General features: G+C 38.5%; 1 protein-coding gene across 1 annotated transcript in view; it reads right to left on the bottom strand.

The window, feature by feature from the left end:
* Window positions 1-953: 953 nt before the first annotated feature.
* The window catches only part of adgrl4 (adhesion G protein-coupled receptor L4), a 31857-nt gene continuing 14630 nt past the window's right edge, over window positions 954-18180 (bottom strand). The window contains exons 6-16 of the mRNA XM_034179942.1: window positions 17732-17911; window positions 16872-17055; window positions 16643-16756; window positions 15933-16132; window positions 13627-13806; window positions 12920-13123; window positions 9584-9804; window positions 4801-4867; window positions 4578-4669; window positions 3572-3740; window positions 954-1422 (exon numbers count right to left, since the gene is read on the bottom strand). Coding sequence (XP_034035833.1) covers window positions 1360-1422; window positions 3572-3740; window positions 4578-4669; window positions 4801-4867; window positions 9584-9804; window positions 12920-13123; window positions 13627-13806; window positions 15933-16132; window positions 16643-16756; window positions 16872-17055; window positions 17732-17911 — 1674 coding nt within the window. The 3' untranslated portion in view covers window positions 954-1359. The remainder of the gene's footprint in view (window positions 1423-3571; window positions 3741-4577; window positions 4670-4800; window positions 4868-9583; window positions 9805-12919; window positions 13124-13626; window positions 13807-15932; window positions 16133-16642; window positions 16757-16871; window positions 17056-17731; window positions 17912-18180) is intronic.

Below are 18180 nucleotides of genomic sequence, written 5' to 3'. Positions count from 1 at the left end.
GAGGGGGACTCTGAAGCTCTGGAAGCCTGCATGACTACCGAGTTATGCATGCCAGATGCCTAGAAAAAGGTATGTCCATCAGGAAGGAGGATGTCAGGATCATATTGTCCACTCGGGAGACACAGGAGACTGTCTCGAAGGGCTTACTTTGCCAAGGGACCAAATTTTATTTGGCATAAGAAAAGAAAAAATAATGTTCATAAGGCACACTAACAGGTGTTGCTACTTACTATCACTGTTGTATAAATAAACTATATTTCATCCGGAATCTTACAACTGTGCAAGTTGTAGAAACTTACTCCCTCATCTCGTGAATCCTGCTCTGCTGTGTGTGTGTGTGTGTGTGTGCGTACGCGCATATGTGTTCAGTCCCCCCCCCCCACGTGATTCCACTCACTGTGTGCTCTGTTAGGCGTGAGCTAGGTTATTGTGAGGGAACGCAATAATATTGCAAGGGAATGCAAAAGGTATTGTGAGGGAACGCAATAATCTGGGCCAAAAAAATTAACCACCATGTCCCTAGGCGGGCTCCCTAGTGTAGTGAGTAGAATTTTGAGGGGAAAAAATTAATTTGCTCCATTTTGCAATACAGCTGTAACATAACAAAATGTGTAAAAAGTGAAGCGCTGTGAATACTTTCTTGATGCAGCTTAAAATTTATATTCTCTGTGAGAAAAGGAAGGTTCAGGTGTAGTGTATTCTTAAGCAGTCAAAAAAATCTTGAAGCACATCTCAAAATGCTTTGCAAAGCATAAAACTTTCATCATCATTGAATGAACACTGAGTGGCTGTTGCAGTGGAGCATGTTCCTCTTTCTGTCTAGTAGATGGTGCTGTTGTATCAGCTACCAACTGCTATCAGAAGCTCGCCATCATCCTCACAGCTCATGTTTTAAGCGTGAAAACTAATGCATTAAATCAGACCTTTACACAAAAGAAGCGAAGAACAAAAAGTGATGTCTACCACATTGATTTTAATAATTTACATATTCATTTTAAACACAACAAAAGCATCAACAAGCACTGATACAACAGGGTGTATGTTATTTGCAGTATATTTCTGATCAAAGAGAAAAAATCCTAAATTTTGATAGGTGGTGAACAAGCTATGTGTGTGTACACAGTGATCCTGAGCATAAAACGAACGCTGTGTACACACAGCAGCAGTCTTTCAAACAGAGAAAAAGACAGTTTGATGACCAAGCTTTATGTACTTATTTATTAGCCAGCTGTACTTTACAATTCCTCCATCTATGTTTTTCCAAATAGGAGAGCTTGAGTCACAGGATATTGCAAAGCTGCAGTGCAGAGATGACAACTATACACATGGCGTGAATCATCAGCCTTTGGGTGCAGGAATTCATCTCAGGCATTCAAAACAACACGGCACATTTTTGAAAAGCCTGTAGTACTCCTCCTGAATCTGGAATGACACAGAAGTTCATAGAAGTTAAACTTGTATATAATATAATATAATGGCAAAGGGGGTATTCAGAGTGTACAAGACCTGTACCTTACATGTTTCATAATAATAACAATGTTAACAATAATATTAAATTATTATTATTATTATTATTATTATTTAGACTGTACATTAAACTTGGAAAAAGTGATCGAAATATCAAATATCAAGGCAGAAAAATAAACCACGTTTTGCATCATACAAAGAAAATGTACAAATGCGCTTGATACTGATTCATGCAAATAAATTCTTTGTGATTTACAGTAGTGATACCATATTCTTATCCAATTACATTTTTTCTGCAAATCTGATTGGTTAATCATGTGAGATTTCAGACTGTATAATATCGGGTGTAAGGTCGCAAAATTTTAGACCATTTCAGATTTAATGTATTACTCCACGCCCTGACGAGCTACGCGCACTGCGACGCAGATGTCAATAATGGCACTGTTAACTGAGAGCAAGAGAAAGTTGCGCACCGATGACGATACAGAAATGGGTGAATTTAAGCTACCGTATACTAAAGTATTGATGTGGATTCTGATACAGAATTACCATTTCACATTTGATGGATTTTCACATTTGATGGATTACTACGCACCCTGAATTACCTACAGAAAAATAAACCATGCAAACGATGGAATTGGATTAGAATAGGAATAACCCCCTTGATTTGTGGACGTTCATGCTGGATTATGGTCCCAAATATCCGTTTTACCGGCTCCGCTAACCCGTTGCCGGTAAAGCCCAATTTGCGACTGTATAATCTGCATGAACGTCCGCAAATCATCAGACACAACAGGGTTATTCCCTAAATATATGGTTCTGTGTGGCCTTGACATCTGGTCAGTTTTGTTCAACACTGAAAGACTTTATCCAACATCGACCTGGGCTTGAATGTCGGGCACACGACATATCTGTGCAAGTCACTTCCTCTGCATCATCTGAACACCCAGCTGTGAGCGAGTTCTTGGCTGGGGCGTAAACTGGTGTTTCACCCTCTTCACAATATGGAATTCAGGGATAAGCACTTGCACCAACATGTCTTAGGGCTGATATAGGACTAACTTCTTCAAGGTCAGAAGGCAAGTGACCAATAGAATCCTGATATATGACTATTTATTTTTTTTTTTACTTTAAAATCAACTCACTTTGTCCTAGCTGACCCTCCATCCTCTCAGCTGTTTGTCTGCAATTTTGTTCACACACGATTGAACAGACACACAGAACCGAAAACAATACCACAACAATATAATGTAATATAATACAAAATAACATCAAGCGAAATAATGTAATAATGTATGGTCATATAAATACAGTGAAATATTGTAAGATATTAAAATAATATAACATCACGTAAAATAAGGTCAGGTCTTAGAGCATGGTGATGTGCATATTATGGAACTACCCTAAGTCCTGGATGGCAGCCACCTAGGCAGACCACTTCTCTACTCCCATCTCCTGAAAATAACCATCCATCAGCCATGGCCAGGTGAAATGTGGGCATCACCTTGTTTATTTTCAGTTGGTGGGGTCCTCAACACTGAGGAACATACACACTCGATCATACCCAAACAAAAGTGCTGCATGGCCAAAATGTCATGGCTGATAATCTCAGAAAATAATGTAATATCATATAAATAGTATTTTTCATTTTTGTAATTTGTCTGGGCAGCACGGTGGATTAGTGGTTAGCCCTGTTGCTTCACAGCAAGTCATGGGATCGAGTCCCACCTGTGGCCTTTCTGTGCGGAGTTTGCATGTTCTCCCCGTTTTTGCGTGGGTTCCCTCCGGGTGCTCCGCCTTCCTTCCACAACCGAATACATGCAGATTAGGTGGAGTGGCAACTTTAAATTGTCCCTATGACTGCTGGGATACGGTCCAGCCCCTCGCGACCCTTAACTGGAGTAAGCGGTTGAAGATGAGTGAGTGAGTGAGTGAGTGAGTAATTTGTCTGGAAAGATAAAACGGGTTACATTTCACTTTCATTGTGTTGGTTTGCTAACCATAATTAAAAGCAATATTTGCTTTGTAAAGAAAAGCTATAAAAGAGAACTGAAGGCTTTTCAAAGGTTAATGAACCACCAGTTGACCACTTGGTGTGTTTTACCTTTCTTGATAAGACGCAGAGAAAGATGAAGATGAACATTCCTTGGAAAGCATTGGTGATGGTGAACAGGTATGCAGTCAGATAGGTTTCATGGAGGATGTGCAAGACTCCAAATGTCCAGGTGGCCCCCAGCACAAACAAAAGGGCCACGGCCCCACGAGCACACGACCTGTGAGTGCAAAAACAAATGATCATGATCATTTGAGCAGTGTTTGTCTGTTTGTTACCCTACTCCTTCCTTCCATATGTGGATTATAGTCAATCCCAAAGTTCCCCTCCATAGTTCTTACAAGGTTTGTTTTGGCAAAGTTCAAGGTCATTGGAGTAAAGATCAAAATTTTTATTGTCACTTTGTTTCCACCAAGCTTGACACACACATATTTAGGTATGTTTTGGAATTCTCCATGGGAGATAGAATTTACTAAAGGTCAGTCACTGGGGTCAAAGTCATTGGGGTCAATAGTAAAAAGTTAAGTGTTTCCTCCAATTTACACTAAACTTGGCTCACATATGCAGAAGGGTTTGAGGGTGCTTTGTTTTAATTAAACAGTCGGATTCCCCTGGTCTGCACCAGTTCTAAGTCAGCTGCTAGGCACCAGTTGAGGACAAATTTACCAAATGCCAATCACTGGGGCCAAGGTCATGCCTGTCTGTCTGTTTGCTGGCCTATTCCTCCCAGGTACTTTGATGATTTCTACTAAACTTGGTACACAAATGTAGGCTGACCCTGAAATTGCCCTTAAAGAATTGATTTTGGCAAATGTCAAGGAATTTGACTTTCAACTCAATTTACACTAAATGTGGCACACACAGGTCAATTCAAGAACATAGGTCAACCATTTGGGTGACAATCAGGATTACTGGGTCAAATGTTGGATTCCTGTAGCCCTTACTGTCTCCACAGCCACAGGTACTTTTAACGAGTAGTATTAACTTTATGAATGATGTTGAGATGGAACAAGATAGAATATATGAAATAATTTTGCTCAAGTTCAAGCAATCCTACCTGATGTTTTCATAGTGGCTGAGTTCAGGCTTTTTCACAACAGTATGCCGGTACACTTTGAAGATGATTACTCCAAAAGCTAAAAGATTAACCTGTCAAAGGCCAGAACAAGCACACAAATGCATTTTTCTCTTTGAAGCAATCGCTTTCACTTAACATTTTCACAAATGTGTTTAATACATGAAAAAAGCCATCAGGTACAAATTATTTTCTCTGATCTTACCAGAATGATCAAACACGCTGGCCCAATGAAACTCCAAATGAAGTGGTTTTCTGTACTCAACCAACACCTAGAATACAAAGTGTTATTTTACAAACACTCATCAAAATTTAGTCTGTCTTGTGAGATCTTTTTAATCTTTCATTAATTTATCAAACCGCAATCTCAATGAGAACAAAGTTCCTTTTTCTAAAACAACAAGCAACAGTGACCTTAAGTGATCACCAGGACCCTGCAATTAGTAACAAGGCTGCAACCAAAATTGATAAATCTGTCTGTCTTTATGTTATGGTCATTTTGCATGTTAAAAGATGGCAACATGGACCAAAATAGTTCACTGGTCCTCACCTGCATCTATCATCACCCAAATTATCAGTTTATTCTTACTTACAGAAACTTGGCAGACACATTGAATATTTTTAATCATAACACTGATCTCCTTCTTGCAGGGTGTAAGACAGAAGCAGTTATTAGACTGTTGACCTTTTCTCACAGTCACAAACAAAATTGCATTTTTTTTTAATTGGCAGTTTTGACTCACAACAAGAATGCACTTGTTTCAAAGCCCACCTGTCCCCAGAACTCCTTCTAGGCTTAGCGCAGCAGATAAGAGAATATTTAGAGGGGAATTCTGCAAATGGTGATAAAAGCATCAAATTCGGCAGAAATACACCTCAGACAATCCTCTTTAGAAAAAATCGATTGGCCACTTGAATTTTCAATCGGTGGTCAGGTTGGGGTCAATTGAAGAAATACACAGAGGTCAAAATTAAAAGATGCTCCAATCATATTGAAAATTATTCCACATTATTTGCCTGATCATAAAGATTCCAAAAAGGTATAGTTTGGACTATCTGTGACTGAATTCTATGGAGTTACGGGATAAAAACAGCAAGAATGGTGACAAAGGTCAGTGTCATTTTGTACAGGGGTCAAAAGTTAAAGTTGCTCCAATTTTGGTAAAAAGTGATGCAAATTACTAGTTGAGTTAACACGGTTTTAAAAAGGAATAGTTTGGCCCATGTATCATCCTTACTTAACACGTTATGGGGTAACGTATGTCACATGTCATAGAATCCAATAGACATAGACCTTGTTTGACCTTTACTTTGGAGACCAAGCAATCAACACTGTCAACACTATTCCATTTATTAATCCTATTAGCTCAACCAATAATTTGCATCACTTTTTTACCAAAATTGGAGCAACTATAACTTTTGACCCCTGTATAAAATGACACTGACATTTGTCACCATTCTTGGTGTTTTTATCCTGTAACTCCATAGAATTTAGTCACAGATAGTACAAACTATACCTTTTTGGAATCTTTATGATCAGGCAAATAATGTGGAATATTTTTTCAATATGATTGAAGCATCTTTTAATTTTGACCTCTGTGTAATTCTTCAATTGACCCCTACCTGACCACCGATTGAAAAGTCAAGTGGCCAATCAGTTTTTTTCAAAAGAGGAGTGTCTAAGGAGTATTTCTGCCAAATTTGATGCTTTTTTCACCATTTGCATGGTTGTTTCACTTATCTGCTGCACTAGCTACATCTAGAGTTGCACCAGTAAGGATATCCTTCATAATACTTGTGATAACTCAACACAGGGATCCATGACAGATCCACTATACCGATCCAGAGCCAATCTGATCTCACGCCAAGTTTGTGGTGGCATCATAAAAAGTGATTTAATCTATTAATTTACTAGAGTCAGGAAATATAGTAGATTTTCATGATGGTATCACAAAATTTGAGGTGTAAGAATTGTAATTGCAAAATTGCAGTTTTGTTAGTGACTGTGAGAAAGCGTCAACAATCTAACAACTGCTTCTGTCTTATTCCCTGCAAGTAGCAGATCAGTTTTATGATTAAAATTATTCAATTTGTCTGCCAGTTAAAGTATTGTTGGGTTTCAGGTTAAATGTTATTAAAATGTGACAATTCTATATATGTGTATCTCAGAACCCGTGTGGTATAAGGTAAAATTAGACCTGAAATGGTTCCATTTAACACCTGAGTGAATTATGTCATGGAAGTCCACATCTGGACTAATGTTTTGTCTGTGAGACATGCCTTCTGAGCCAGTCCTCACTTTTCAGGACATGGGTGCAGCAATAAAAACAGTGATGGCTCTTTTACAAATGGAGAGGGCATGTGGCAAGCAACAGTTTATTTTCATTTAAAGCAACAGGGTCAGAAACAGGTCAGTTCTTAAGACATCTGAAAATGAAATATTTTTAAGCTGTATAACCTCATATACGAGACCTTTTTGGCTCCAAATGTTAATGCTGTTTTGAAGACATTTAATGATCTGCAATAGTAGGGAAATACTCGAGAGTGGCATCTGTGGACAGCGGGATACTGGACTGACGGCAGGATCCCATGCATGAAATTATTGTAGCTGATGTTTTGTTTTTTCCAAACTTTAGAAAACATTGTTAAACTTTGTAAAAACCTTGTAACTCAAAGGGTTAACCCTTTGAGTCTGGTCTGCTTGAGGTTTCTTCCTCAAATCATCAGAGGGAGTTTTTCCTTACCACTGTCACCTGTGTGCTTGCTCTAGGGGTTGGTAAGGTTAGACATGGACAGCGGCAAGGGGGCGCTAGGGGGTGCTAGAGCTCGCCCTGGATTTGTCATAGCACCCCATAGCAACTCCAAGAAAAAAACTCCTCCTTTATTATTTTAATTTAATTTCATCCCATGTTTTTAAGGCCTAGTCTACACTGAAACTGAACTTCTGCTATACAATCTTTTTCTTTGTCATTTTCAAAAAGTGTTCCATTCAAGAAATATCTCCGTTGTCACAGATCTAGTGAAACTGTGTGAAAATGCTGTAGTACACATGCCAGGCCTTTATGTGGCACTATACCGCTTCTACAAAAAATGGGGAAGAAGAAGTGGGGCTAATGTAGCGACGAAAGCTAACACTTCAGAAGCCGGTTTATGGATTAAATAAAGTCTTTTAATCTAACCTGTTGACCTGTTAATCTGAAAACTGTTGTGCAAATGACACTCGTGTTTTGGAAGATGACATCTGGAAATGCGTAAATTAATTCAAGTTTTTAAAGAAACCCCTCAGCATCTGTCTGCTCTGGATGAGTTTCTCAGACTGAGCTGGAGGACACCAGCACTTTGTCCCACCACCAAGAAAAAAAGGAACTAAATTAGACTGTTAAATTATACTGTTAACAACATGTTATAGAGGCAGGGCGATGACATCATCCTTTCACTTTTCCACAGTAAGACACTTCTGGCATTTTCAGATTTATGTGATTTGATAAATATTCCACTCATAAAAGAAAATAATCATTCATCAACAGAACTGATTGTTTTACGCAAAATGAGTAACATGACGTTCCACAATGTCATGATAATAATAATAAGGTACCTTTCATTAATAAAAATCTCAAAGTGCTACAGGAACAAATAAAACCAAGGAAAAATAAGAGAATAAAAACATAAAATCTTAAGATAAAAACAGTCACAGGTATGTAATAAAACCAAAATAAAATAGTAAAATAGAATAAAATGACTAAGATACAACAGATTCAAATTATTGAGACGTGTGATAGGCCTGTCTAAACAGACATGTCTAGAGACGTTTTTAAAAGCTTCCACAGTTTGTAGAGCCCTCAGATGATCAGGGAGGGAGTTACAAATATGAGGGGTAGCTGAACAGAAGGACCTGTCTCCCATGGTGTGAAGTTTGGTGCGAGGGGAGACGGAGAAGATTTGTGTTGTGTGAACGGGAGGGTGTGTGGGGAGTGAGGAGGTCTTTGAGGTGAACGGGGGGCATTGCCATGGATGCACTATTGGGTGATAAGAGCAATCTTAAATGGATTCTGTAGGTGATGGGTAGCCAGTGAAGGTTATGGAGTATAGGTCTAATGTGCTCCTGTTTACATACGCTCATCAGATTTCCAGCTGCACTGTTTTGAATGTATTGGAGCCTTTGAAAGTTTTTTCCAGAGATCCAAAGAGCAGGGAATTACAGCAGTCAAGCCTAGAGGAGACAAAGTCATGGACGAGTTTTTCAGCATCAATGTTGATGTCGTACTGCAGTGAGTGTAGTTTCAAGTTCATTTTTTTCCTGCTCAAATATCCATGAGTGGAATTGAAAAGAAGTGAAGTCTGTGTGGCCTAAAGAGCTACCTGAGGAACAGCAGTAGGCACAGACAAACCAGTGACCCGGTGTCACTCCTGGCAATTACCCCTCAGAGAACATGGCCTCTGAACAGGAACCAAATCACTGATGGTTTTGCTGTTAACCACAACAACAGGCGCATTATGCTGTTATGAAGACATCAATGGTAGGTGAAAGATTTTCTCTCTGTCTGCTGTTAAGAGCTGTTTTTTCCGTTAGGCTACAGACTACATGTGGAGGTCTGTGAATATGTGTATTGAACAGTAGCTCAGGATTGTGTGTGTGATTTTGGTCATTCTGTATGTCATTAGTGATTGTCGCAGATCAGAATGTGGCTATGTGTATGCATGCCCGCGAATGTGGCAGAGGTATAGTAGAAAGCCGTCGCGCACATAGCACCCTCATAAAAATGCCAAGCTCCCCATAGCACCTGCAGAAAAAAATCCCTGGAGCCGCCACTGAGGTTAGACCATATAAATGTAATAAATGTAAAATAGGTCTTTAAAAAAAATAAAAAAAGTTAAAGTGACCCCCCTCCCCTCCTGACAAAATATTACATGGATGACTTTTAAATGATGAAAATTTTTCATGTCATTTTACATAGGATTATAAACAGGATCAAATCTTTTCTGCTTACATTTTATCGGTGCCATAATATCTGTAACCCAGCGTTGCAGAAATGGCCACCACCACTGCTGGGCTTCCATAGCCGAAGATGTAAAAGTTACGATGCAAGAAGCCTTTGTTGTAGATGACGCCAACCACTATCAAGTACAGATGGATGCCCTCGATGCACATCCAGGCGAAGGCCGCGAGGAAGAAATAGTGCAGCAGCCCTGCAATAACTGAGCAGAACAGCTGCAAAGGAAAAGACAAAAGAGGAGAAAAGGTGTGATAAAGATGTGTGTGTGTAAGGGGGGGGTGGATTTTTTTGGTGGTGTTGGTGGTGGTGGGGGGGTGGTAGTTGTTGAAGGTGTAAAAAAAAAATTCAATTTTTTTCCCCCGTCTGTGATTTTGCATATTATCTGCAGGCTTTACACGTTAGTTTGTTTCATTTATAATGAGATGCGATCCTCGTCTTGAAAAATTCTTATCTGAGAAAAGATGTTAAAGGAAGAGATAAAAACAAAGCAACACACACACAAAAAAAAAAACAGCTGGCTGCAGACTACCTGTGCAACTGAACAGCATAAACCTCAGACAGTTTGTAATTTATTCAGATGCATTGCAGATGTCTACAAAATTATATTTGGGCTTCATTCATAAGCACACAATGGGACATTTTGTGCTGAGCCATTTTGTGCCCAAATGAAACACTTTGTTCACCTCCCAGCAATTTTTAAAAGCACATAGGTTACATTTTGTACATTAAATGACGAAGTACAGAAGTATTTGATATGAGCAAACAAAAATGTATTTTGCACCACATAAATTTATTTGTGTCTGCTCTTAGCTCATTGTCTCCGTGCACACTGTTCCTTGTGCAAATTGTGCTTCTGGCTGTTCCATGTATCAGTATCACACTAACAGTCGCGGAGCTAGATTATTTACAGAGGGGGGCATGGGTGGTTGTTAGGAGTACAGGGTTCTGGTATATTAGACATCACTGTTCTCCAAACAATTGTAAGTTTATTCCTATAGTAGACAGATGATGGTAAATGGTTGTAAACCCTCCAGATTAACATGATAACTCCAAAACCATAAATACACCATCTTGTATGTCTCTGAAATAAAAGGGCATATAATGAGGGTAAACTGATTATTTATTGAATTTTAACTTTGATGCATGAGATCAATCCAAACACAAACTTTGCTTTGCTTATATAGAGTTGTCTTCCACCTTCAGGACGTGCCTGGGACTGCCTTAGGGAATAGGATTATAATAATTTTTTTAAATTTCTATTTTTTTTTTTTTTTTTTTACCTTTCTGTGTTTTACCTCATGATTACCACAGTGGATCTGATATGGATCTGGATGTTGTTTTGGCAGGTTTTACGCTTGAAGCTCTTTCTCATGCAACTCTACATTGCACAGAGAATGGGCATGGGTGGTCTTGAAACAGTAACCTTCTGTTTTCCAGCCTACTTGTGTCACCACACAAGTGGGCTGCAAAACAGAAGGTGATATGCATGTAGCTTGAAATGAGCTTGTTTTTTAGTGTATTTCATGTCAAAAGGTAAGGTTTGGTGGTCACCAAGATATTTATTATACAATGGCTATTACAAAGCAAAAACCAATATTTAAAGTGGGTATGACAGTTAAAGACAACATAGTCTTATTACATGTAACAAAGGTTATATAATTCATTCAACCTAAGCATTTTGGGAAAATGGACGTGGTTCTCTTGTTATATACAACATTTGAATGTCCCGCCACTGAAAAATGTGCACGCCCCGTGACCAGCTTTCTGCTAAGCACCAAATCTGAAATACGTCACTACGTGTAGACCACATCAGCTTGCGCGCCTGTTGGCCTTTGTTTACACTTTTTTTAGCGGCAGAAACTTTGATTAAACACAGCTCTCAGGGACTTGTTTGTCGATATGCCTTACCAGTGTGTCACAGCATATTGCACAAACACAAGGGCGAAAGGTTTGAGCCTTTTCAAGTCCAGGCAGATTGATCAAAAGCTGCAGTGTTGTGTGATGCACGAAATGTCGGGCTGCCGCTCGCACACCCGCATTTGCTCCCGACAGCAGTCATTTTCCTCTACCGTCTCCATGTTCTCACCGCTCACAGGAACACCTAAAGTGTCAACCCCAAATAATATGTTCACAGTAATCTTGAAATGGTCAAGGAACTTGTAAAAATATCAGTGCAATACATAGTAAACACGGTGGCGCCATGTTCACTGTTGTTTTCGGTGATCTTTTTCGAAACTTTCACCGTTTATTTCCTGTTCTTTCGTGAAAATAATGTAACTAAACACGGATGAATGCAATGCCAGGCACTCGAAAACGGCAAAAACCCGAAGGTAATGACGGTGGTCCGCAAGTAGTAGCTACACTATTGCGGCTCCAGAAAAATAACAAACGCAATAAACAGATGCTAGAATTAAAAATGCTATAATTAGAGTTTTATAAACAGCAGCAACAAAAATCAAAGCCTCCCTTACCATTCCGTATTCTGCAGCCTTTCAAAATCCATCAGAACTGGCACGTCTCTTGCCACTGTTTCGGCTCCGCCATAAGCACCGTCGACATTATTTTCACTGCCAGAATGCTCCTGGTTTGAATGTTCGTCCGAAAGATACGGCTCGAATCTGTAGGGTCTAATCACTGCTGCAACATCCTCAGGATCCGAGTCAGTCTCGATTTCCTCACAGAAACAATCCACACTTGAAAAGGAGTCAGAAAAGTTCTCAGTCTCGTCACTGTCCATGCTGAGGTCTATTTGTTCCTGTTGTCAATCTAACAGACAAAGACGGAACTCTACACGCTGTGACGTCACGGCATCACGTGACCGCTGATGGAACGCTGCCAGCGCGCTTTCCAAGAAACACACTTTTGAGAAGCTGTACAAACTTTATTTCTCAGTGATAATGATTAAAACCACTTTCAGCTTACTACACTGTATGTATATTTTTGAAATTCAGTTTTACCTAATTTTTTAGGTGTCATATCCACTTTAAACTCAAGTTTTATTTCTGTAGCTAGTTTTAGTGTCGTGCTTTGTGCCTCGGGACAGACCTCAGAAGGTGTTGACTAAACTACATGATGGGAGTAATAGACTTTGAAATATTGACGATGAACTTAAAAAAGGTGATACAAATAAGCCACATCTGAGTAATACATAGGAAGACCAATGGATTATCTTCAAAAGTACTCCTACAGTCCAACTTAGATGTTATTTTATTATTTATTTTATTTAAGTTATGTCATATTCAGGGGCTCTCTACAGCCCATCTTCTTGGCTACTCCCGAGGACTGGCTTCGTTTGTAGCCTCACTCTGTTATACTGTTTACAGAACTCACCTTATGGCTGTTCATGTTGATCCCAACCAGGAAGATGAACTCGGCCATGAAGAGGCTACAGCAGAGGTTCTTGTGGATGGTTGTCCTGGTGCTCTGGATCTCACTGAAGAACCAGAAGGTGAAGATGCACATGGATAAACAGATGAGGGAGATTATCATTCCCAGCTGGGTGATCCGTGTCAGGACAGTATTATGGCCCACCAGCTGAAAAGCAAATGAAAAGGGAGGTGTTTCATTCACAGTTTCACTGCTTGCTCAAGTTCAAATGTTTTTTTGTTTTTTTAGGGGGTGGGGGGGGGGGGGGGTGTCTGCTTGGAATCACATGACAAAATATATGCATGACGGCATTACACAATATGTGTCTCAGACGTCGGCCTGTCATTTGGCATGATTACAGCCAAAATACATTTGAAACAGCAATTTTAAAAATTTTAAGTATTATGCTGAAATAAATTAAATGTAAAGAAAACCAAATCAAATTCATTTAAACTTTTTTTTATTTTTAAATAATTTTTTTATTTAAAAAATATATATATTCACAGATTTCACTCATTCAATATTTATCTTCTGAGAAGATAAATATTTGGTCAGCATCAGTGATTTAGTGAAATATTAAAAAATCCCTTGGAGAAAAAGAAAAAGAAAAGAAAGGAAAAGAAAAACTTCTTCCGTCATACTGTGGTATGGCTAGTTGTATCATCACTCACATTAGTTCGTCCAGAAGACATCAGGACAGCAAAGTGTGTAAGGTGGCTGCAGGAGCAGGTGGTTGCGTTGTTGTCAACATGGACGGTCTTACATCCATGAGTAGCCCAGCGGCCCTGCAGGCTTGATGTCTCGTACTCCCAGAAGGCACATTTACTCACGTCACTTTTAGGATCGATGGGCTTTAGAGATAAATGGGAACAATGATGACATGTAGATGTAGATTTTTATTTTTGTTTTTTTTTCTTTTGGTAGTTATTAGAAAGTACCTGTATTTCTGTGGCAAATCACAACATTACAGCTAATTTTATTGCTGGAAAAGTTTGTATTTAGGGGGAAATTCCACAGCAAAACCAGTAACTTTGCTCCGTGACATTTTGCAGGTGACAGGAAGGAGAAAATGCACAAACAAAATTCAAATTTCATGCTGCATTTGGTGAAAACTGGGAACTCTGGATTCCCGACTGAAAACTAGAAATTCCATATCTAATAAATCTACAACAAAAACTTTGTAAAATGTTGTAATTGTAACAAACATTATTACTGACAAATGACACACCAGAACTGTTTGAGTTTTGTCTTATCTGTCCAGCTCATAATTAGCAAAATCTTTATATAATATTTGTCCAAATTTTGAGTTGTTACCAACATGATCTTTGGAGACAATTGTGATATTTATGTTTTTGTCATTTTTTTGGTACTTTCAATCAGAATTTCTTTCTAACAGTAGCATATTTGACATAGCAATGCCATTTAACACCCAATAACTGAATTAACTGAATTTACATATCAATCATGGCATGTTGTTGCTGTATTTTCAGTGTTATGGATCAAAATTCTATTGTTTCCAGAAAAGGTAAATTTTGATCACATTAGTGATAGAAGAATGTGAATCCTTTATTTTTATACAAAGGAACAAAATTATAGTGATGAAGAAGAAAACCCTTTTAATGATGTACATTATGGCCGTTCATGTTATGTAGTGAAAAAATAAAAGTTGGGACAGACTTCGGGCCACATGTTGTTTTTGTTCCACTTGGGGTTTTATAGGTGCAGACCAAATTTGAACTCAGTCTGATAAGATTTAGAGGTCCCCCAGAGTGACATTTTCCTCTCCCTCTGCTGGCAAGGCAACATCACCCTAATGGGAGAAGACTCTGATACCATTATTTTTCTTTTACAGGTACAGGTGATATGCTTCTAATTGCAAAAAGTGGTGATTGATTGGTCACCCAGAGGAGAACATGACAGGAATTACTGGATTACAACATTGCTTGTTGCTTTGTGGGGGACCCCTAACAACGTCCGATTACAATAAAATTTAGCACAGATCTTTTATTTTATTCGTGGAACAACAACAACATGTGGCCCAAAAGATTTTGAAACATTTGACATTTTGAACAGGTCTAATGTACATGGTAAAAACTAAATAAAATGAAAGAGTCCACACCTATAACTTTAAACGTACAGTGAACAGCAAATAAAATGTGCAAGTTTGCACAGTTTCAGTGCCGGTTTCTGTGTTTTTGAACATTTTCTAGAACACACAGTTACACTGCAAGAATACAATTACCTACAACAGCCAAAAAACAAAACAGCAGTTTTTACGAGTATAAATAACATTTTATCGTATAAATTAACATTTTTAGACATGTAGGGCAGAATGTTTCCTATGTTTCACAGAAATGGTTAATACAAGAACAGTTTGTGTTCATTATTATTATTATTATTATTATTATTATTATTATTATTATTATTATTATTATTATTATTATTGTTATTATTACTGTATTATGTGTTAATTGTTGACCAGTGTATTTAAATTAATTGCAATAATTTATTAGATGTCTTGATTCAACTTTTTCTAAATCAAATATGGCCACTAAATGATCTTACAAATGTGAAACAATTATTGTCTTCATTAACATGTAATATATAAGATCAGTAACCCTTCAGTATAAAATGCAAGTCTGTCTTTCTTTCAGCTCCTCACGTTATTTTTATGGCACAGCAGATCCATCAAGGATCTACATGTTGGTTTAGCACTTGATGTCCTTTCCGGCTGAACTCCAGATGTATAAGCAGAATAGGCACAGGCATAACAATAATTGCATTGTCACAATGCAATTATTTCTAGTTATTGAGCATATAACAGCATCAAGTCTACACCAAGACTGAGGCAGAATAAAACAGATCTGCCACCACTTGTTGCACATAAACACTGACAGTGATGCAGCATACATTCAGACGGTATACCTTAAGAGTGCAGGAGCGAAACAGTAAACCAGCCAGCCTCAACGCTCTTTACCTCATTGTGCTTGAGTGTGAAGGTGACATGGTCAAGCTGGAAAACGTCAGCGGGTTTGATGGCTGCGGCGATGACTTGGGAGTTGACACTGATTTCCCCTGTTCCCGCATACTGCGAGTTGTCGCTGACACCTGGGTTGCTCCTCGGCTTTAGGATGTCACCAACACTGTCATATCGCACAAACACCGCCGACGCGCTGCCTGGTGGACAGGAAAAGTTTAAAAGTCAAGCTTATTGGGAATCAAACTTTTTCTTAACGAAGTTAAACCAAGTCAGCAGTGACCTCATAAAGAAAATATCTGTGCAGTACTTCATTCGCATTTTGACCACAATGACTGGAACGTCATTTCATCATCCTCTTCACTTTATATCACGTTGAATTAAAAATAAACATGAGTTTATGCATAGATATATTTCTGCTGACAGATGCCCAAATAAAGTTGTGTATTCTGTGTTGATGCCGTAACAACCATAGTTTTGGACATGTTACCACTTTTTATTGGAAGGGAAGGTTTATAGACATCCCCCAAGGCCTCGACAATAAATAACAACTTATAGTATTCGATTTTGAAATAAAAACATACACAAGTAATTTGTGTGACCTACTACATGTATAGTATACTGCCTATAATAAAAAGAACACCGCAGCACACCCAAGCACTTTGAAACAGTGTATTCATTTGGTCTTAAATTAAACAGCACATTCTCACCATTTCTGCCCTCTTCTGTGCTCAGTTTTGGGGTTAAATTTATATGATCTCCTCCCATTGAAGCAGACAGCTTGGCTTTTGTGTTACGGACTTCAAAAGTGATTAGTTTCAATTCTGTGGTTGGGGGATATGAAACATGGATATCAAAGAATGAGAAGTGACAAATATTCACAATGTGCAATCTGCACACACAGAAGAATAAATTGCAGCCAAATTTTTAATATCTCACCCATTTGTGTGGCTTTGATTTCAAGCTCAGCTGGAGTTCTGTAGCTGCCGGCTAACGTCAGAGCGCTTTCTTCAACTGCATGTAGCAGTTTGGTGATAGTATGTTCCCGACGTTCTTCTTTTAGTCTGCGCCAAGCCACATGTTCATCCCATTCCACCAAATTATTTACTGCTGTTACGAGTTTCTGTTGAAAACAAAATATTTCAGCATTACACACAAGCATTCACATACTTATGACATATACACATATGTTTTACGTGTGTGTGTGTGTGTGTATACTCTCCATACAAACGTACACAACCTTTATATTAAAATAATGCATAAATAAATTAAATGTTTTCTGTGTTAAATTAGAAGCTGAAAAGAAACTAGATTCTTTCATAGTGATGATAAAATAACTAAATAAATCAATCCTGAAGCCCATTGGCGTTGTCGCAGGCGTTGATGATACAGGCAATGTATCATCAGAATAAAACAAAAATTCAGTAACAGATGTGAATTAAATTTACTGGGACAGCTGTGTACATACCGAGAAAATTTCATTTTGACTTTTGGATACATTTTGAATGAGGGTATTTTTCCTTTACTTTCATCAGTTTTATTGGAAATAATGTAGACATCACACACGTTTTTGAGGTTGAAAAACTGGAATATGGGTCTGGGTTAATTTGATTAAAATCCCTGTTGTGCCGCAGAGTGCTAATTTAATTACTATTATAGGTTTTGGAAAAAGTTTCTTGAGCTATGTGCACAAAAGAACAGAACTGGCCTGTCAGTAAGACACTGTCTTTGTAAAATAGTTCAAAGCAGGATGACAGAATCTACATTTTGAATAAGAAAGAGGAAAGCTTGAAGTTTACTGAGAGAGTTGCGTTGATGAGGGATGGTTTGACCGCGTAATCCTGTTCTTTGGCTGCCAGCATTGATGCAGACTGACACAAGGCCTCGACATATGCGATCACTTCCACTGAGGTGAGCTCACCAGACGTCTGTTTGGCAATCTCCCTCAGTCGACTCTGGGGCTCTGTGAGGTTGTTCATCTTCAAAGGGAAACAATATATTCAGTTATTTGACACAGTGAGAGTAATCAATAATTTCACATGCCTTCAGTAATCTCATATTCCATAAAATGTCTGTAGATAAAAGAAACAGCAGCAGCACTATATTTTCCCTTTGTTTGATCCAGACTGTGAATTGACCAAATCATCATATTGCTGCTGCTTTTAAGAAGCGTGCTCCCTCAACTAGCTTGTAGCTCACGCTGAAGTCGTACGAGCTGCTTTCTCTCCTGTGTTCAATGATACAAGGC

The sequence above is a fragment of the Thalassophryne amazonica genome, chromosome 10 (genome assembly GCF_902500255.1).
Source record: "Thalassophryne amazonica chromosome 10, fThaAma1.1, whole genome shotgun sequence".
NCBI classification, from domain to species: Eukaryota; Metazoa; Chordata; class Actinopteri; order Batrachoidiformes; family Batrachoididae; genus Thalassophryne; species Thalassophryne amazonica.
Note: the sequence above shows the minus strand (reverse complement) of the source record. Positions and strands in the feature narration are given on the sequence as shown.